The sequence below is a fragment of the Squalius cephalus genome, assembly GCF_949319135.1.
Source record: "Squalius cephalus genome assembly, chromosome: 3".
NCBI classification, from domain to species: domain Eukaryota; kingdom Metazoa; phylum Chordata; class Actinopteri; order Cypriniformes; family Leuciscidae; genus Squalius; species Squalius cephalus.
Genome location: NC_137124.1, coordinates 1,190,175 through 1,212,730, shown reverse-complemented (window position 1 = coordinate 1,212,730; position 22,556 = coordinate 1,190,175). Strand labels below are relative to the sequence as shown.

At 42.7% G+C, this 22,556-nt stretch overlaps 1 protein-coding gene across 1 annotated transcript in view; it reads left to right on the top strand.

The window, feature by feature from the left end:
* Positions 1-5,257: 5,257 nt before the first annotated feature.
* LOC307155299 (uncharacterized protein) overlaps positions 5,258-22,556 on the top strand; it is an 18,556-nt gene continuing 1,257 nt past the window's right edge. The window contains exons 1-8 of the mRNA XM_079865882.1: positions 5,258-5,381; positions 6,208-6,317; positions 7,377-7,461; positions 7,981-8,176; positions 8,402-8,470; positions 8,601-9,520; positions 21,598-22,373; positions 22,481-22,556. The exon at positions 22,481-22,556 is cut by the window's right edge and continues 128 nt beyond it. Of these exons, the coding sequence (XP_079722008.1) occupies positions 5,269-5,381; positions 6,208-6,317; positions 7,377-7,461; positions 7,981-8,176; positions 8,402-8,470; positions 8,601-9,520; positions 21,598-22,373; positions 22,481-22,556 (2,345 nt within the window). The 5' untranslated portion in view covers positions 5,258-5,268. The remainder of the gene's footprint in view (positions 5,382-6,207; positions 6,318-7,376; positions 7,462-7,980; positions 8,177-8,401; positions 8,471-8,600; positions 9,521-21,597; positions 22,374-22,480) is intronic.

The following is a 22,556-nucleotide window of genomic DNA, read 5'->3' as shown; positions in this document are numbered from 1 at the left end:
TGCTGTACATCCGAGTGAGCGAGACGGAGGGAAGTTAGCAATTTTGGACTGGAACGCAGCAAAGGTCTATTGCAAAGCTGGAGTCTAGCTTTAGCTTCGAGCTAAAACCAAATTGAAAAATTGAAAAGAGAATATCAGAGCAATGTCAGCAAGAAGAGTGACTGCCAGCGAGGCCCATGATCAGAGCCTTGATGAGGCTGATGGAGATGTTCCAGGAACGTTAGGCTGCGACGTTAGGCTTTCTTTGCCCATACATAGGCTAATATTAGCCCTGATAAAATACATATTTCAATGAAATAAAACAAACTAATTGGGCTATGATTTCTTTTTGTGCTGTGCCAACCACAAGAGCACTCGAGTGGCATGAAGCGGCGAAAGACGGCACAGAGAGTTATACTGTTATACAGTCGGGTGACGTCATGACAGCAGCGACAGCGCTCGCCAAGCGCACCGCTGAAGATGCCCACCGCTGAAGATGCCCACCGCTACCGCTGAAGAAGATGCCCACCGCTGAAGATGCCCACTGCTGAAGAAGGTGCCCACCGCTGAAGATGCCCACCGCTGAAGATGCCCACCGCTGAAGAAGATGCCCACCGCTGAAGATGCCCACCACTGAAGAAGATCCCACCGCTGAAGATGCCCACCACTGAAGAAGATCCCACCGCTGAAGATGCCCACCACTGAAGAAGATGCCCACCGCTGAAGAAGATGCCCACCGCTGAAGAAGATGCCCACCGCTACCGCTGAAGAAGATGCCCACCGCTGAAGATGCCCACCGCTGAAGATGCCCACCACTGAAGAAGATGCCCACCGCTGAAGAAGATGCCCACCGCTGAAGATGCGCACCGCTACCGCTGAAGAAGATGCCCACCGCTGAAGATGCCCACCGCTGAAGATGCCCACCGCTGAAGATGATGCCCACCGCTGAAGATGCACACAGCTTAAGAAGATGCCCACCGCTGAAGATGCCCACCGCTGAAGAAGATGCCCACCGCTGAAGATGCACACAGCTTAAGAAGATGCCCACCGCTGAAGATGCCCACAGCTGAAGAAGATGCCCACCACTGAAGAAGATCCCACCGCTGAAGATGCCCACCACTGAAGAAGATCCCACCGCTGAAGATGCCCACCACTGAAGAAGATGCCCACCGCTGAAGAAGATCCCACCGCTGAAGATGCCCACAGCTGAAGAAGATGCCCACCGCTGAAGATGCCCACCACTGAAGAAGATCCCACCGCTGAAGATGCCCACCACTGAAGAAGATCCCACCGCTGAAGATGCCCACCACTGAAGAAGATGCCCACCGCTGAAGAAGATGCCCACCGCTGAAGATGCCCACCACTGAAGAAGATCCCACCGCTGAAGATGCCCACCACTGAAGAAGATGCCCACCGCTGAAGATGCCCACCGCTGAAGATGCGCACCGCTGAAGATGCGCACCGCTGAAGATGCGCACCGCTACCGCTGAAGATGCCCACCGCTGAAGATGCCCACCGCTGAAGAAGATCCCACCGCTGAAGATGCCCACCACTGAAGAAGATGCCCACCGCTGAAGAAGATCCCACCGCTGAAGATGCCCACCGCTGAAGAAGATCCCACCGCTGAAGATGCCCACCACTGAAGAAGATGCCCACCGCTGAAGATGCCCACCGCTGAAGATGCCCACCGCTGAAGATGCCCACCGCTGAAGATGCGCACCGCTGAAGATGTGCACCGCTGAAGATGCCCACCGCTGAAGATGCCCACCGCTGAAGATGCCCACCGCTTAAGATGCACACCGATGCCCACCGCTGAAGATGCCCACCGCTGAAGATGTCCACCGCTGAAGATGCCCAGCGCTGAAGATGCCCAACGCTGAAGATGCTGAAGATACCCACCGCTGAAGATGCCCACCACTGAAGATGCCCACCGCTGAAGATGCCCAACGCTGAAGATGTCCACCGCTGAAGATGCCCAACGCTGAAGATGTCCACCGCTGAAGATGTCCACCGCTGAAGATGCCCACCACTGAAGATGCCCACCGCTGAAGATGTCCACCGCTGAAGATGTCCACCGCTGAAGATGCCCACCACTGAAGATGCCCACCGCTGAAGATGCCCAACGCTGAAGATGCCCAACGCTGAAGATGCCCACCGCTTAAGATGCCCAACGCTGAAGATGCCCACCGCTGAAGATGCCCACCGCTGAAGATGCCCAACGCTGAAGATGCCCAACGCTGAAGATGCCCACCGCTGAAGATGCCCACCGCTGAAGATGCCCACCGCTGAAGATGCCCACCGCTCCACCGCTGAAGATGCCCACCGCTGAAGATGCCCACCGCTGAAGATGCCCACCGCTGAAGATGCCCAACGCTGAAGATGCCCACCGCTGAAGATGCCCACCGCTGAAGATGCCCACCGCTCCACCGCTGAAGATGCCCACCGCTGAAGATGCCCACCGCTGAAGATGCCCACCGCTGAAGATGCCCACCGCTGAAGATGTCCACCGCTGAAGATGCCCACCGCTGAAGATGTCCAACGCTGAAGATGCCCACCGCTGAAGATGCCCACCGCTGAAGATGTCCACCGCTGAAGATGCCCACCGCTGAAGATGCCCAACGCTGAAGATGTCCACCGCTGAAGATGCCCACCGCTGAAGATGCCCACCGCTGAAGATGCCCAACGCTGAAGATGTCCACCGCTGAAGATGTCCACCGCTGAAGATGCCCACCGCTGAAGATGCCCACCGCTGAAGATGTCCACCGCTGAAGATGCCCACCGCTGAAGATGCCCACCGCTGAAGATGCCCAACGCTGAAGATGCCCACCGCTGAAGATGCCCAACGCTGAAGATGCCCAACGCTGAAGATGCCCACCGCTGAAGATGCCCACCGCTGAAGATGCCCAACGCTGAAGATGCCCAACGCTGAAGATGCCCACCGCTGAAGATGCCCAACGCTGAAGATGCCCACCGCTGAAGATGCCCACCGCTGAAGATGCCCAACGCTGAAGATGCCCAACGCTGAAGATGCCCACCGCTGAAGATGCCCACCGCTGAAGATGCCCAACGCTGAAGATGCCCAACGCTGAAGATGCCCACCGCTGAAGATGTCCACCGCTGAAGATGCCCACCGCTGAAGATGCCCAACGCTGAAGATGTCCACCGCTGAAGATGTCCACCGCTGAAGATGCCCACCGCTGAAGATGTCCACCGCTGAAGATGTCCACCGCTGAAGATGCCCACCGCTGAAGATGCCCAACGCTGAAGATGCCCAACGCTGAAGATGCCCACCGCTGAAGATGCCCAACGCTGAAGATGCCCAACGCTGAAGATGCCCAACGCTGAAGATGTCCACCGCTGAAGATGTCCACCGCTGAAGATGCCCACCGCTGAAGATGCCCACCGCTGAAGATGCCCACCGCTGAAGATGCCCACCGCTCCACCGCTGAAGATGCCCATGTGGGACAGTGGATGCACTAAAGGCCTTCACAGCTCTACTCTACATTCGGGGGCGCAGGGTGGAAAAAGCATGGACTTGGCGAGCTTTTGGTCGGCCGACTGGGGCTGTGCATTTTTCAAGGAGACCATGTCCCAGACGCACACGCCCGCAGGAGGACAGGTCTGCCCTGATGGCCGGGGGTGGGGAGAGACTCGTCCAGAACAGCAGCGCTTGATGAGCAGCTCTTCCCGACAAAAGCCAGGTGCAGCTTCACCCTGTGTATCGCAAGCAAACCTGATAAATTTGGTATAAAGTTCTACCAAATATATGGTGAACGGTGCGCCATATCTGGGTGAAGATGAGACGCGGAGGCCAGGCCAGCGACTAGGAGACAGTGTGGTGTTGAACACACTGAACACACTGTTGTGCCTTACCTGGGGAAGGGGAGGAACAACCTTTATACTTCCCTCGAACTGGCCAAGGCACTACAGGCCGAGAAAACCAGCCTGGCACAGTAAAGTAGAGCAGACGAGAGCTCCCCCCGCGCGTAACGGAGCAAAGGCAATGCAACGCTAGCAGTCTATCAGTGCTAAGCAAGGAGAAACGTCTGCATTCTCAGCACTGTCCACACAGCTGTTCACAAGTGGCCACAAGCTAAACCAGAGACAATCACATACTACAGCAGAACCGAGGTGGTTGATGTGCTAGATCAATGGTGAGGAAACACTCAGTGAAAGCCCCCACACGTAGATGGCCAGTGTTTGTGTATAATGTCCTGGCTGCAATAAATGCTTCCGTCCTGTTCAAGAAATGCAGCAATGAGAGGATGTCACGGAGAACTTCATAATGAAACTCGCAAATGAACTTCGCTCCGACCACATGAGCGCTCCACAAGTGACGGTGCGAGAGCCAGGAGCCGATGGACGGAGAGGGCAGTGCCAACGGCGGAGGAACTGCAAGAAAAGGACACCTGAAATGTCTTAAGGCTGTGTGTGGGAGCTGCACACGAGACTACCTGTGTTCACTGTGAGTAACTGATCCAGCGTCAGTGAAACCGATGCACTGTTTGCCCCCAAAACAACCCAAGTTAGCCCGCTTAGTGGACAATACTGTCATTATGATTTCACTGCATGATATTTTTGCTCACTATATCACAAATATTAGTTACTAAATCAGTTTGTTTTCTCGCAGTTTATTATATTTTCATATTCTTTTCCCGTGACGGTCAGAATGACTGATTTGGCCAGTTGCGTTTCATATGTGCCCATAAAGGTTTTACCTGTGCATTGAAATGCATATTGGCAATGTTTTTGTAAGTTATTGTATTGTAATATCCAAGGATTAATACATTTGTTTTCATTTTAGAAAGAAAATAATAGAAAATTGATCAATTTCGACTTTGTATCTGTAATTACAATAGCTGTTCAGTGGTTGTCAATTAATTAATACATTTTCACATACATTAGAATTAAAATGTAGTGTTCTGATGTGTATTATTATATCCTAACATTGCAGATCCATTTATTCTTAGATTTGATAGCCAGTGATGCACTGATCAATATAAATGATTAGTTTATAATATTATTGTATATATAGATGATGCACAGAAACATGAACATTGTAATGTGTGAGCAATAATAATATAGACAACTGTATAAATATTAACCATTTAGGAGGTCTAAATGCATAGAAATTCCCATGCATTAATTTCAATTGAATGCTCGAGTTTCTACTTGAGTTTTCCATGAATGCTGTTTGTGATGCACTGATCTATATAAGTGATCAGTTTATAATATTACTGTTTACGCTGGAGCCCATGTCAGGGCCTGGCTAGCGGAGGGCTTCTGCGCATGCGCACCGGAGCAGCGCTAATGGCGGAGAGCGTGCGGTCGCCGTTCGATTACCGGGATCCCCCGACCCTCGACAGCGACGGGGACGGCAGCAAGCCTCCGCCACCGCGCGGGTGAGTCTATTCCGCTAACGGAACCGATCGGGGCGTTTGATTCGGTTGGGAACGCTGGGATTCGCGTGCGTGCTAACGGCTAGCAGGTCCGGTTCTGTTGTCCTCGTGCCCACCGTGATGAGAGAACACCCGTGGCCGTTCTATGTCGTTCTCTGAGTTCGCGTGTGTCTTTACAGTGTGTGTGTGTTTACAGTGTGTGTTTTCCGTTCTGCTTTACCGGGGAACCGTAACGCGGCCGCGACTCGAACGATTAGCAAAACACCGCGCGAGTGCACGAAACCTGTGAGCGCGTGCATGTGTGCAGGCGACCGTTACAACAGTTTGCCATGGTAACCGTAACGCAAAACATCGAGCGAATTTTTTTTTACGGCCGATAGCGATTAATTTTGTGCTTCAGTGTGTCCATTAATCGCTTTGTTTAAGCCATTTTGATTGGCTTAGTTTTGCTTTTCATACCTAACTAAATTGTCAAACAGTTAACATAATATGCATTTTGTATACAACGATAATAATAATTTACATTAGAATGTGTTTATGTGTTATGTATATGATGTCTGATATATATATATATATATATATATATATATATATATAACATACATACATACATACATGCATACACACACACACACACACACACATATATATCAGGTGAAGCGTTTATTAAACTTTTTTTGTGATATTTAATTTTCACATTATTATTTACATGATTATTTATTTATTATTAATTTTGTGTGTTTATTAAACTGTTATTGTCAGCACTGATGCCTGTAATAGTCAGTACTGTATTGTTCTGCATGTAATGCTGTGTGTGTGTGTTTCGCAGGCGTGTGTGTGGCAGGAAGAGGAAGGGGACGCCGGTGAAAGTGTGTGAACGAGTCGCGTATGTGACGGAGGATGAAGAGGAGAGTCTGTCTGAACACAGTTACAGCCCAGGTACTATTTTATATACAAAATGGGGGAAAATGTTTTCGCACTTTTAATCCCATGCATTAATTTCATGCATTTACCTTTAGGGACTATAATGATACAAAATCCAGGAAATAATTAAGTTGATTATAATGATAAATTCTGCCAAAAAGAATATAGTAGGCTACTAAACTATGTATAAGAAAAAGATGTCTTACTTACTTTATTGTTTATTAGGGGCCGATCGCCAAGACTTTAGAGAATCATTTTATAAAGTCAAAAATGTTCACCATTAATGTTTTGTGTGTAAATAAAATTTAAATAATGTGAGACTCAGTTTCCACTGTAATGTAGAAACAACATAAAGACAGTATATTTTAAATAATTGTTTAATGACATCTTTTTATGAATGAAGGCCAGCATCACTGATATTAATAGCTACTGATGTCTCCATGAAAATTATTTTTTACTTTAAATTATAACAACTTTTAATGTAAGTGAACTTAAACAATCCTCACATAAACCCAAAAAGAAATGTAATATTTACCTGTGCCTTTCCAGTCTAACAGGTATGCGGATAAAAAATCATAACAAACGAATTTGGAGGTGGGGGGGGGGGGGCACGAATGGGATTGTGAAAAGTGTGTGGGGGGGGGGGGGCATGTCGCCCCTGTCCCCATAGGAAATTACGCCTGTGTATATATATATATATGTGTGTGTGTGTAATTGGTTTTCTAAACTGGTATTATCTAATTGTGTAGTTAAATTTAACAGCTGACAGATATTCAACATAATTCATGTGTGAGACAGTCTAACAGAAGGACGGACAAAACCAGTCAAATATCAACTGAGTTCATAACTCATATTTTATTACCATTTTCTAAACTATAGCGAATAAACTGTGATAATGTGAGAAATGTTGAAGGAGTCTGAATACATTTTGGTTTGACTGTATATCATTCTCAAGCTTAAGCTTTAACAAACTTCCATTTTTAAAAGTATAATTTGATATGTTAAGCTGTACAGGGTTAATTTCCTCATGTTTTGTGTGTGATTGACGGTTTTAACCCTTTGTTGTTGTGTAAGGGGACGAGCCGTACGCAGAGGGAGCAGAAGATCGTCTTCCCCCGCCGGGGAGCCCGTACTTCATCACCGACCCGTCACAGCTCTGGTACTGATGCTCTCAACTCTTACAGATGTTGTTTCAGGCTCTACTAGAACAGGTTTTCCTGCTGTAATGTTGATTATTCTCCCCATATTCTCCATTGTTGCGGCTCCTCTCTTCCCAGTCTGTCAGTAATGCTCTGTTTACTTCCTGTCTCTATGAAGCCCCTCCTCCTGAAAAGCACACTGTGCTCTGATTGGTCGGCTGGAGCAGTGTGTTGTGATTGGTCGCTTCGAGAGTGTTTGGGAGATGTCCCGCCCCTTACCATAACCGCCAGTTTAACACACTACTAACTCACTCAACCAGGCCCCGCCCCTTTATTCTGCGCATTAATTATTATAATGAGGAATATTGTGATGTGTTCGTTCCCGGAAGAAACTCAAGACTACAGTGGAGGCGTTTCAGGAGTTCAGGAACACTGACACTGATATAGAGGAGAACTGCATTTTTCATGCTCAAACAGCAGAATATGGCTCCTTAATGCATGTTCGTATTCTGTGTGTGTGTGTGTGTGTGTGTGTGTAGTGTTCCTGAGCTCGGGGAAGAAGGAGCGAGTGGCGTTCGAGGTCCTGTGCTCTTCCACCCGCCGGCCAACTGCAGGATTAGAGAGGTGCATTGTGGGAATCAGGTCCGGCTTGTCGTCATAGCGATTCGAGACATTGCCAAAGGTGAGGAGATCACAGTGGACTACAGCCTGAACGACTGGGGAGAAAACGCCTTGGTGAGTCGGCTGAATACAGTTACATTATCAAACAATTAATCAGATGTTATTTTCCTATTGTTCAGTTAAATGAGAATTTATTAATTGTCACATGTTTATCTCCCACACAACCTTTATGTTTGAAAATCCCCGACGGGCCCCTGTGATGTTAAACGTTCCAGGTCCTGTTGAGACTCAGTGTGTGTGAGTGTGTTTCAGCACATTCTTCTGTTGTGTTTAATACAGGGGTTTCACAGCTCAGTGTCTCCACGGGGCTTTGAGTGTGGATTCAACCCAGAGGGAGACATCAAGAAGGTGAATCACACACACACACTCACACACACTCACACTCTTGAGGAAAACATCTTCCCAAAAACACTTTCAGTGTTAGATTTTTAGATGATAGTGTCTCACTTCCAGCTCATTTCTGTCTCCGTGTCTGTAGGAGGAGGATCCCGGTTCCCTCCCTCTCTCTCTCAATGTTTCCGACTACCTCACTCCCTCTTGGTCTCTGTCTCCCTCCTCCTCTCCGGCGTCCCACTCCGAACCCAGCGACTCCGACCGCGAGGATGAAGAAGAAGAAGAAGAAGAAGAGGAAGACGACGATGACGACGACGACGATGAAGAGCTAGAGGAGCTGAGGGGCCGAATGATGAGGCGGCGCAAGAAAAGAAAAACCTCAGCCAGTGTGAAGAAAAAGACTCAGCCCCGCCCCCTTTCGTTCGCTAGCCCCGCCCCTTCATCCGCCTCCCCCTTCCAGCAGCCTCTAGCCCCGCCCACCACCAACATAAACAATAACATAAACATAAACATCGGGCACGGCGCGAGTCGCAGACACTGTCCGTACTGTGGACGCCACTTCCGCTCGCTCGCACGACACCTGGAGAAACACCACGATCAGCAGCCCGAGGTTCGAGCCGCCATGGAGCTATCGCTACTCCCCGCTAATGCTACGCCCACCGACTCCTTCCTCTCTCCCGCTCAACCCTCGTCTTCCTCGCTGGGAACGCCACTGTTTTCCCGAGAGCAAGAGCCTTTGTCTTCGCCATCTAAACCTGGAGCCGTCTCCTTCTCGCTCTCGGTGTCTCCGCCTCCGAATACCTCGAAGAAGACGAACGCGACGCCGATGCCCACTAGGAAGGGTGTTAGCAAGAGCGTTAGCAAGAGCGCTGTAACGCACACGCCTCCGCCTCCCGCCAGGAGGGGGCGCCCGCCGAAGAGAGAGAAGGAACTGCAGCAGAAGAAACAGGAGGAGATGGAGAAGACCAAAGAGGAGGCGCAGCCCACGCCTGGAAAAGAGGAGGAGGTGGAGAACGAGTTGCACGTGAAAGGAGACGGAGAAGAGAAGAACGGTGAAATGACGAGGTAAGTTTTTGTTTGAAACTTTTGTTGCTTATAACAGTTCGCTTGAAATCAAAAGTGGAGTTGAATGGAAGCTTGTTTCCGCCACAAAATAAAAATGGTAATGGCGACTTTTTATCTCGCAATTTAGACTTTTTATCTCAGAATTGTGTGATATAAAGTAGAGCCCGGCCGATATTAGGCATTTTCCAAACTATCGGTATCGGCATTTATAATGGCCGATAAATGAATATTTAAAAAATAAAATAAAAGCAGCTAGGGCTGGACCCAAATATTCGAATATTCGTTCGGTGGGTTGGTATTCCATTTGAAAATTTGACATTTGAATATTCGTTTTCTTTTTCTTTTTTTTTTTGCACACCTGGATGGGATCCCCGCGAAACGGTTCTCATTCGCGCTTGAATAAGGCCGGCGACACACTGGCTGCGTGGCGTGAGCGTCTCAGCTGCGTGGCATGTCCGTTTTTATTTCGGCTCCCATGTTAACAGGTTGGAGTTTGCACACTGCCTGTGTGAGACACGCGTCTAAAATGCGGCTCGAGCCACGTGGAAAGGCTAGAGCGCAGAACAGCGGAGTGTGTGTGGACAGAAGTGCATGCCTGAGCTTGTGTTTTGGGTTAAGCTGCGTTGCTTTGACATTGTGGAAAATAGAATAATAGTAGAAACAAAATGTATTAGCCTTTTTACCCCTTATTATCAATCTAAATTAATCTCGTTTTTAATTTAACTTAATTTCGTTTTTCTTTATTTAAATTTCGTTTTTTCTTTATTTAAATTTAGTTTTTCTTTATTTAAATTTCGTTTTCCTTTATTTAAATTTCGTTTTTCTTTATTTAAATTTCGTTTCTCTTTATTTAAATCTACCCTTTACTGTGTCAGTAATTTGTTAGTCAGAAAAATATTAGACTACCTTAAAAGTATTGCTTAATTTAACAGACGTGTGCGTTTTATATCACTGCAGTGTCCGTTCTCGGAGCATAATGGATAAGTTGGCATTGCTTTATTTCGTTTTCAAATACATTTCAGAGAAAAGACTTGTCAAGAAGCTTATTTTATTAATAATTTCATTTATATAACTTTTGGTTCATCTTTGTTTTTATTATTCGGGCAACAAGTTTGTTTTTGGACATTTGTTTTCTTTTTAAATTGCTGTTGGTCATTTGATTGACTGTTTAAAACACAATAGATATCATCAATGCACTTTTTGGATAAAACTGCGGTGTATTTTGGCCATGATCAATGCATTGTCACTTTAATTCAGTGTAAGCGGCGCAGCAAAAATAGACTCGGCGCCGAAACCCCCGCTGCACTGCTGTTCACGCGACGCTCCTGCTGGACGCTCACGCGCTGCTCCTGCTCCCGGTGTGAATGCACTCATTGATTAACATGGACGCCGAAAAAAAATACGCGCTGCTCACGCGCCAGCCCTGCCCGCGTGAGGTACACCGCTGCCCGCTCGCGCTGTTCTGTAGTTTACTAAAAGTTTATTAATTCTGAACGTGTGGCGTCTCGCGTGTCCATCTATAGGCTATTGCACCAAATGCGACACTCCCTTGTGAAGTCGATTGGATGAACGGTTCTCGAAATAATCAAAATGCAAACGGACATTTGACAGACGCTTTTATCAAAAGCGACTTACATTGCATTTCAAGGTACACATTTACAATCTTATCAGTTCTTGCTTTGAACCCATGACCACACACACACACGGAATGACCTTTGTCTTGTTTAATAATAATACAAATGATGATGATAATAATAATCATCATTGATTTTTTTTAATTATTACTGTCAATATTAATAATAATAGTTGATTTTTTTTTTGTTGTTGTTGTTCAAAGGTTGTTTTCATATCTTAAGTTTGTATTTTTATATATTATATTTATCAGAACTGTTCATGTTTTGTTACGCGTTTCTGGATTTTTAAAAAAAATATATATATATCGGCCGATATATTTGAATATCGGATTTTTAAATCACCAAATATTTGTATCGGTATTGGCCGTAAAAATCCTTTATCGGTCGGGCTCTAATATAAAGTCGCAATTGCGAGTAAAAAAGTCAGAATTGCGTGATATGAAGTTAAAATTGTGAGTTATAAAGTCAGAATTGCGTGATATATAGTCAGAATTGCGTGATATATAGTCAGAATTGCCTGATATGAAGTCAGAATTGCGTGAAATAGTCAAAATTGTGTGATATAAAGTCAGAATTGCGTGATATAAAGTCAGAATTGCCTGATATAAAGTCAGAATTGCGTGATATATAGTCAGAATTGCGTGATATATAGTCAGAATTGCGTGATATATAGTCAGAATTGCCTGATATAAAGTCAGAATTGCGTGAAATAGTCAAAATTGTGTGATATAAAGTCAGAATTGCGTGATATAAAGTCAGAATTAAAATCAGAATTGAGTGATATAAAGTCAAAATTGCGTGATATATAGTCAGAATTGCCTGATATAAAGTCAGAATTGCGTGATATAAAGTCAAAATTGCGTGATATATAGTCAGAATTGCCTGATATAAAGTCAGAATTGCGTGAAATAAAGTCAGAATTCTGTGATATAAAGTCAGAATTGCCTGATATAAAGTCAGAATTGCGTGAAATAAAGTCAAAATTGTGTGATATAAAGTCAGAATTGCGAGATATAAAGTCAGAATTGCGTGATATAAAGTCAGAATTGCGTGATATAAAGTCAGAATTGCGTGATATAAAGTCAGAATTGCGTGAAATAAAGTCAGAATTCTGTGATATAAAGTCAGAATTGCCTGATATAAAGTCAGAATTGCGTGAAATAAAGTCAAAATTGTGTGATATAAAGTCAGAATTGCGTGATATAAAGTCAGAATTGCGTGAAATAAAGTCAGAATTCTGTGATATAAAGTCAGAATTGCCTGATATAAAGTCAGAATTGCGTGAAATAAAGTCAAAATTGTGTGATATAAAGTCAGAATTGCGAGATATAAAGTCAGAATTGCGTGATATAAAGTCAGAATTGCGTGATATAAAGTCAGAATTGCGTGATATAAAGTCAGAATTGCGTGAAATAAAGTCAGAATTCTGTGATATAAAGTCAGAATTGCCTGATATAAAGTCAGAATTGCGTGAAATAAAGTCAAAATTGTGTGATATAAAGTCAGAATTGCGTGATATAAAGTCAGAATTAAAATCAGAATTGAGTGATATAAAGTCAAAATTGCGTGATATATAGTCAGAATTGCCTGATATAAAGTCAGAATTGCGTGATATAAAGTCAGAATTGCGTGAAATAAAGTCAAAATTGTGTGATATAAAGTCAAAATTGTGTGATATAAAGTCAGAATTGCCTGATATAAAGTCAGAATTGCGTGATATAAAGTCAGAATTGCGTGAAATAAAGTCAAAATTGTGTGATATAAAGTCAGAATTGCGTGATATAAAGTCAGAATTAAAATCAGAATTGAGTGATATAAAGTCAAAATTGCGTGATATATAGTCAGAATTGCCTGATATAAAGTCAAAATTGTGTGATATAAAGTCAGAATTGCGTGATATAAAGTCAGAATTGCGTGATATAAAGTCAGAATTGCGTGAAATAAAGTCAAAATTGTGTGATATAAAGTCAGAATTGCGTGATATAAAGTCAGAATTGCCTGATATAATGTCAGAATTGCGTGATTTAAAGTCAGAATTGCGTGATATAAAGTCAGAATTGCGTGAAATAAAGTCAGAATTCTGTGATATAAAGTCAGAATTGCCTGATATAAAGTCAGAATTGCGTGAAATAAAGTCAAAATTGTGTGATATAAAGTCAGAATTGCGTGATATAAAGTCAGAATTGCGTGATATAAAGTCAGAATTGCGTGAAATAAAGTCAAAATTGTGTGATATAAAGTCAGAATTGTGAGATATATAGTCAGAATTGCCTGATATAATGTCAGAATAGCGTGATATAAAGTCAGAATTGTGTGATATAAAGTCAGAATTGCGTGTTATAAAGTCAGAATTGCCTGATATAGAGTCAGAATTGCCTGATATAAAGTCAGAATTGCCTGATATATAGTCAGAATTGTGAGATATATAGTCAGAATTGTGAGATATATAGTCAGAATTGCCTGATATATATAGTCAGAATTGCGTGATATAAAGTCAGAATTGCGTGATCTAAAGTCAGAATTGCGTGATCTAAAGTCAGAATTGCGTGATCTAAAGTCAGAATTGCGTGATCTAAAGTCAGAATTGCGTGATATAAAGTCAGAATTGCGTGATATAAAGTCAGAATTGCGTGAAATAAAGTCAGAATTGCGTGATATAAAGTCAGAATTGCGAGATATATAGGGTAAGTGTACCCATTAAGCCCACCAAAATCTAAGTCTAGGTTTTTTTCATAGATATTGACATAGTTTATAAGAAAAATTATTTGTTAAAATGCAAGATTAATCTCTCATTTGAAATTGTATTAATTAGTTGATGTACATTTTAGAATATAAAATTAAGATAATTTAGGAATAAAGTCAGAAGTCTGGCATGGGCTTAATTGGTACTTTTGGCACCATTTAAGCCCGCATGTGTTCCAAATAAGCCCACATCATCATTGATTCACAAAATATAAAAAAATTAAATGATTTTAAAGAAGTAAACCATCAATATATGTATTTAGTGACAGGGAAGTATTAAAAAAAATAATTTTGCTATTGTTTGATTAGAGCCTTGGGTGGGATGGGTTGGTGTTAGTGGTCGGTGGTCTGGAGCCTTAAGTTGGCTTGACTGAGTTGTAGCTGGAGTCAAGCTGGAAGTTTGACCGGGTGTATCTCGGGAGCCAAGCCGAGTTAGGGCTCCATACTCTGGGCTTAGGGGGGCCTCCTAGTGGGCCCCCCACACCGGGAGTCTGGAGCCTTAAGCTGGCTTGGTTCCCAAGTTATGCCTGGTCAAAGGTGGAAGTTAAACTGGGTGTGTCTCGGGAAGTAAGCCGAGTTGGGGCTCCAGACTCTGGGGTTTCAGAGGGTCTCCTAGTGGGCCCCCACACCGGGAGTATGCAGCCTTAGGTCGGCTTGACTCTGGAGTTATGTCCAATCAAAGTTCCACAGGAAGTGATCATATCGCTGGAAGAAAGCCAAGTTAGGGCTCAAAAACCCAGCATAGGGGGCCCACTGGAGTCCCATGCCCATGCCTGGAGTCCAGAGCCCCAACTCGGCTTGGGTCCCGAGTTTTGCCCGGACAAATTTAGACAGGAAGTGGCGGTATCTCTGAGCCGGACAGTCCCAGGGGCTCAGGACTGTGGGGAATATAGGGTCCCTCTGGGAGCTCTCCATGCCCGGAATATCAAGCCTTAACTCAGCTTGGCTCCCGAATTATGCCCAGTTATACATAAAGGACTTTAGGACAAAACGGGCTCTATCTCATTTGAATGAATGTGTGTAATTTGTGTGTAAGTAAAGTAAGGGTAAAAGGTTAGTAAGGTAAAAGCACACAAAGACACGTTATCATTAAACACTTTCAGAAAATGAATCAGTTTGCACTTAGAGGGATTCCTCATTGAAACACATAAGGTGGGCTTAAATGGTTCCACAGTGAGTAATGGTGAAAAACGACAATGTTTTCCTTTAAAAATGTAAGATATGTTTACAAATACATGCATGGAGCTTAAATATACTGTGGACTAAGTATCATAGTAATTTTCATTGTGCCCACATTGAGAAATGTTAAGTTTTTTTCATTCAAGGTTAGCTTGTGTGTCTATAGTTTGCATGCGTTTTGTGGCACTGTACCATTTAAGCCCATCTTAAAAAAAAGTTAATTTATAAAAAAAATCTTCTCTATAAAACAATTTATGATGTATTTATTAGTAAATTAATGTAAAATGAATCACAAAACATTTATTGTTTGCAGTTCACATGCTTAATTCTTTGGCAGTCTATCTTTCTGTAAGGCGAATGGTTTGACCTAGAGATTAGCTTTGAACGCAAGCTAATAAAACTCATCTTTCAATTTAAAAGAAAATGATATAAAATGATAAAGTACTATTTGTTCATACACAAAAAAACAATACATTTATCTCTTATTTGACATAATATCAATGTAATTTCCAAAGAAATGGCTGAAAATTGCAGAAATGTGTTGATTTCTGAAGGGTCCCGAAACACCAAAGTTTTGGGGTGACTTTGTGTGAGGTCCCCTGAGACAGCATGCACATGGGTGGGGCTAACTCAACATTGACAATTGTGATTGGTATGCAATAAAAAATGTCAGGGAAGTAACAAATCACTGGATTGGTTAAAATAATAAGCAGCATAAAATATTATTTTCTCTTTTTTTAATTTGACTTCAGAGTTGAAAGTGGGCTTAAAGGGTACATGGGCTTAATGGGTACACTTACCCTAGTCAGAATTGCGTGATATAAAGTCAGAATTGCGTTATTAATTCAGAATTGCGCAGAATAGCCTGATATATTGTCAGAATGGCCTGATATAGAGTCAGAATTGCCTGATATAAAGTCAGAATTGCGTGATATAAAGTCAGAATTGCGTGATATAAAGTCAGAATTGCGTGATATAATGTCAGAATTGCGTGATATAAAGTCAGAATTGTGTGATATAAAGTCAGAATTTCCTGATATAAAGTCAGAATTGCCTGATATAGTCAGAATTAAAATCAGAATTGCATGATATATAGTCATAATTGCGTGATATAATGTCAGAATTGCGTGATATAAAGTCAGAATTGTGTGATATAAAGTCAGAATTGCCTAATATAAAGTCAGAATTGCGAGATATATAGTCATAATTGCGTGATATAAAGCCGCAATTGCGTGATATAAAGTCAGAATTGTGTGATATAAAGTCAGAATTGCCTAATATAAAGTCAGAATTTCCTGATATAAAGTCAGAATTGCCTGATATAGTCAGAATTCAAATCAGAATTGCATGATATATAGTTATAATTGCGTGATCTAAAGTCAGAATTGCGTGATCTAAAGTCAGAATTGCGTGATATAAAGTCAGAATTGCGTGATATAAAGTCAGAATTGCGTGAAATAGTCAGAATTGCGTGATATAAAGTCAGAATTGCGAGATATAGTCAGAATTGCGTGATATAAAGTCAGAATTGCGTTATTAATTCAGAATTGCGCAGAATTGCCTGATATATTGTCAGAATTGCATGATATAAAGTCGCAATTGCGTGATATAAAGTCAGAATTGCTTGATAAAGTCAGAATTGCGTGATATATAGTAAGAATTGCGTGATATAAAGTCAGAATTGCCTGATATAAAGTCAGAATTGCGAGATATATAGTCAGAATTGCGTGATATAAAGTCAGAATTGCGTTATTAATTCAGAATTGCGCAGAATTGCCTGATATATTGTCAGAATTGCGTGATATAAAGTCGCAATTGCGTGATATAAAGTCAGAATTGCTTGATAAAGTCAGAATTGCGTGATATATAGTAAGAATTGCGTGATATAAAGTCAGAATTGCCTGATATAAAGTCAGAATTGCGTGATATAAAGTCAGAATTGTGTGATATAGTCAGAATTAAAGTCAGAATTGCGTGATATAAAGTCAGAATTGCGAGATATATAGTCATAATTGCGTGATATAATGTCAGAATTGCGTGATATAAAGCCGCAATTGCGTGATATAAAGTCAGAATTGTGTGATATAAAGTCAGAATTGCCTAATATAAAGTCAGAATTTCCTGATATAAAGTCAGAATTGCCTGATATAGTCAGAATTAAAATCAGAATTGCATGATATATAGTTATAATTGCGTGATATAAAGTCAGAATTGCGAGATATATAGTCATAATTGCGTGATATAATGTCAGAATTGCGTGATATAAAGCCGCAATTGCGTGATATAAAGTCAGAATTGTGTGATATAAAGTCAGAATTGCCTAATATAAAGTCAGAATTTCCTGATATAAAGTCAGAATTGCCTGATATAGTCAGAATTAAAATCAGAATTGCCTGATATAGTTATAATTGCGTGATATAGTCAAAATTGCGTGATAAAAAGTCAGAATTGCGTGATATATAGTCAGAATTGCATGATAAAAAGTCAGAAATCAGTGATATAGTCATAATTGCGTGATATAGTCATAATTGCGTGATATAAAGTCAAAATTGCGTGATAGTCATAATTGCGTGATTTAAAGTCAGAATTGCGTGATATAGTCATAATTGCATGATATAAAGTCAGAATTGCGTGATATAAAGTCAGAATTGCGCGATATAAAGTCAGAATTGCGCCATATAAAGTCAGAAATCCGCAATATAAAGTCCGAATTGCCTGATATAAAGTCGCAATTGCGTGTTATGAAGTCAAAATTTGCGTGATTAAAAAGTCAGAATTGCGTGATAAAGATAACTATATTAGCAGTGGACGATATCGTTCTGTTTATTTGTCGTCTGCCGCTTTAAATGCTGGAGCTCGTTACAGCAGGATGGATTCTGATTGACTGTCAAATAAAAATTGTAATTTTGAATATTCATTGAATTAAAAAAAAAACCTGCACATTCAAATGCAAAATTCATTTCTGCACTAGTATAACCTAATTTTCCTTGCATGCACATTAAGGAAATTATAATTATTTAAGAACAACTGTTTCAAAAGTTAATGCACTTTAAAAAATGAATTTCATTTCAATAAAAGATTGCATGCTTGATTTGGTTTATATTTGCTTGTTGCGCTCGCTTGCGCCCTCTTGTGGGCATAGGAGACAATACAGTACTTTTATCCTCTAACATTAAAGCTGCTCTAAGCGATGCTGGGTGACGTCACTTCTTGTTGACGTTCAAAGTATTGTCAAACAAAACGGAGGCTAGCTCGACCCTCCCTCCTCCTCATCCCGTCCCCTCCCCCTCCCTCCTGTGCTTCCTAAAACAGTCATGAACCATTTAGAAAAACCAAACTGGATCAACACACCTGTCCAGCAGAAACAGAGCCTCCTGAATGTCGGATCGGAAGCCCTTCTGCCGGCAGAGTTCTCACAACCTTTTGAATGCTTTTCCGATGTAAATTCGGGACTTCGCGTTCCTTCTCCTTTTCCCTCTTCTTTGTTATTTGTTCGTCGGAACGTCGTCTCTTTGGTAGTGTGTCGGCCATGTCAAAATTCTCAAGAATATACATTTTTAACGTTAGTCGTTGTAGTTGTCTAGGACATCTCTCCTCTAGCTAACTCCCCTCTTCATGCTTCTCTCTCCTCCACCCCCCACACCCCCCTTCATGTGCATCCACCCTTTTGATGCATGGTCCAACCCGTGCATCGTTTATCATAGTGTTTGAAGAAATGTTTCGGTAAACAAGGTTTGCCATCAACACTAAACCAAACGCTTCTTTAATACAGCAGCCAGAGTTACTTCTCTGTGTCTTAATCAGAAGACTGATGCTCTGTAACGAGTCAGAAAAATAACTTCCAGATAACATGTTACACTTAATCTCTTTCGGTTGGGTGGCAGCAGTTTTTCAGCCGCGTCCGCCATGCCATTTCCTATAGAAATAAAATATTTTTTGTTAGTATGCTCTGAGCATTTACAAATAGAAATTCGATCAGGCAACAAAATAGCATCCAGCAAATTTGATATTAACCCATCATGAAAGATAGGTCGACCATCTGACCACAGCCCCAAAATCAGAAGCAACTGCAAACGAATTACAATAATCTATGTAAATCGTCACACATTTTCCTTTCGTTAATTTCCAGGCTTCTGTTAAAGCCACAAACTCAGCTCCTCAGACAGAGTAATAAATGCCAACGGCCCGAAGACTAACGCTTTCAGATCCAGGGGTCACTGCCTATCTTGCTCGATTCAGGCCTTCTGTTTCGTCTCTGAAGGCACAACCAACTACAAACAACACAATTGTTGGATTCATCGTCTGTCATTTTACATCATCCTGTATTTATCCATTCATCAAAAATTATTATTATAGATCTTTCCTTCAAAAGGATTTCCTTAAGACTTCAATCTTTTGACCTTATTTTTATCTCATTCTCACAGTTTTCGAGTCTTGTGTCTGTCCGGTCGGGTCATGGTGTACAGACATAGTCAAGGACAGTCACACATCAGTGATGTTCCCGTCCTCCTCCTTTGTTCACCCACTAGCCTTTCACAAATTTACCAGCGCTCTCTTGATCATTTTTATGGTGACTCAGCCAATTTGTCACTTTTTGATCAGAGATAGTTGACTATTTAAGTTTAGGCTATATATTTCCTCATATTTCTAGACAAGGGTTTGTAACCCATGATGGACTCAATCTTCAACTTCCCAATTCAATTTACATAAATAATCCAGAGAGTATTCAAATAACATCATAAATGACAAAATTAGTCATAATTACCAGTAGCAGACAGAGCTGGATAACTAATCCAGTTAAAGCTCGTCCCATGTTCTGCATCATCTTTGACATGCTTTTTCAAATACACATAATTTTTATATATTTTTCAAACTCACAATTGTTGCCGACAACGCCAAATTGTGGTGGCAAACAATTTTCTAACGCCACTTCAGTTCTTCTGATGATTCCAGTGGTGTTGGTCCTGGCCCCTGCAGTCGGCCCCTCGTCTCTCAAGTTTACGAGGTAGGGCTGGAACTCAGTCCCCGTCCGCTCTCGGGTTCAAGAGGCACATCCAACGAATCCTGCCGACTACGCCAAATTGTGGTGGCAAACAAAATTCTATCACTGAATAAGAGACAAACATTTCCAATAGTCTTTGATGAGGTTTATTTTCTTGCAAGAAAAGGCCAGCAGTCGTACAGTCACACAGAGTGTCTGCAGAGTGACCGTGAGGGAGGGCATCCTTCATCCTTTATAGTCCTGACTCCCAGAATGTTATCTTTCTAGGCCAATGATGGTATTTCAACCATATGTGGAACATTCTTAGACTTGTTCATCATATTGTGTCCTTGAGTGGAGGCCCTCCTGTCACGTACCAACACTCTTTACCATTCCAATACAATTCCATATTAGAATAAGGTTTGTGTGTGCTCTTTTACTGTCATATGATGGTCACACACACCTTAAAGATAACATTTCTTCCACACAGTTAATCGAAAAATAAAAAATAAATTACTGAGATTATCAATGTGCAATTTTTCTAACCATCTTCTTAAACTTGTAACGACAAACCAATTGTCAACAAAACTAAAATAAAATAATTAAAATGTATCTAAAAAACACAATTTATACACAATAAATGCTCATGTTATTGCATTGAACTGACTTTGCTCACAGTGAATAACCAAAACATTTATATTTTTTATCCTTTTGGGGTTTTTTTCCATCTGGTTGCACTTGTGATGTTCCAGGTTTACTAAAAAGTTCTTATAAATCTTCTCTTATGATATGTTATTGCCAAATATTGGATTTAATCTTTTGATCAACTTGTTTTCTTTCAGCTAGCACAGATTTTGTTTTATACCTGGCTGACCTCACTCGCAATTTAAAAGCCCGATCATTTTAGACCCGAAACACCAATTTAGGTAAAAGATTTTCAGCACAAGGTTAAAGTCATCATGAAAGAGAAATTGCACTATTCTTTTCTCCTCTATTTTGTCTAGTGAAACGCTTCTGGAACAAGAACAGATGTGGGCGGGGCTTGATTTTGTCTGTGGGGAATTGATTGGATGGTTGTGGTTTGCTATTGGCTGATCTCATGTGAGTGACAGGTTGCCCCGCCCACATCATCAGAGAAGAGAAGAGATGCTGCAAGAGGAAATGGAAGTTATTCTTAGGGATGCACAATATATGGTATCGGCCGATATTCATTTTCAATGTTATCGATATCGGCCCGATAAGAAAATTTGGCCGATATATTAAAGCCAAAAAATAATGTATTATTTCCTTCAGCTGAGACGCTTCAGATGTGCACTGTTCAACATGATGGTTTTGAACTGCTTTAAAGATGATTGAAATCACTTCAAAAAGGAAAATACCGTAAAGTGCAACATGTGCAGCGCAAGTCTGTCATATCAGCTGGTTGGTAGATGCACTGGGGACCCGATTATAGCACTTAAACACGGAAACAGTCCAACTTTCATGATATGTCCCCTTTACAATGCTGATCTTTCAGTGTGGTGTTTGTGTTTCCCGTGCAGCTCGCAGCGCTCACACATGCCTCCTCTGCTGTCGTCTCTCTCCACGCTGGTCATGTTCCTGCGCCGACAGCAGCACTCCTCGTTCCTCACGCTGTCCCGGGCCTCGGGCTCGGCGGAGGCCTGGCGTCTGCTCTGCCACTCCAGCCTAGCTCTGCTAATCCTCTACAACCGGCACCGCGAGTGCGAGGTGGCCAAGCTCACCATCCAGGACTACCGGGACCGAAACTCAGTCCTCCCGTCGGACGAGTCTCTCTCCCCTTTCGAGCGGCACGTGCTCTGCCACCTCACTCGCGTGGGCGTTTTAGGCAAACGTGGTCGCGTTCAACCGCTAATCCTTCCTCCGCATTCAGAAGCGTGTCTGGATCTTCTCTTAAAGACGTCAGGAGATGTAGGAGTCGATCCTGAGAGCCCGTACGTGTTTTCCCGGCCGTATCACTCGCCGGCTACGCCACTGCGCGGCACTGACCTTCTCCGGAGCCTAGCGCGCACTAGCGGCGCTAAAAACCCCACAACGCTAACCGCGCCCCGCGCCCGCCGCCAGGTGGCCATCCTAACCCAACTCCTGCTGCTCGAGGAGGGAGAAAAAGCCACAGGCGCTGCGACCAAACGATTGGAGGATTTCCTGCAGAGGGAGTACCATGTGACCCAGAGCTGCGCTCGGATTGGTCAGGACCCGGCGCTGATGAACCGCGTGGGGCGAGTGGTGTTGTACGGGGAGCGCGAGGGGGTTCTGTTCAGAGGGATGAGTCTGCAGCACATCTGCCTCGAGCTGGACGGTAAGACTCGAGCTGATTACTAAGGCATAGAGATAGACAAGCGCACACTTTTAAAGTATTGCATCTGAGCACAAACGACTGTTAAAGTTTTCTCTCTGTTCCGGCAGTGATGTCGGGAAACTCTGCCGACTCTTTCTCGGAGGATTCGGATGGGGAAGGCAATGGGAATAAGGAGAGAGCTGT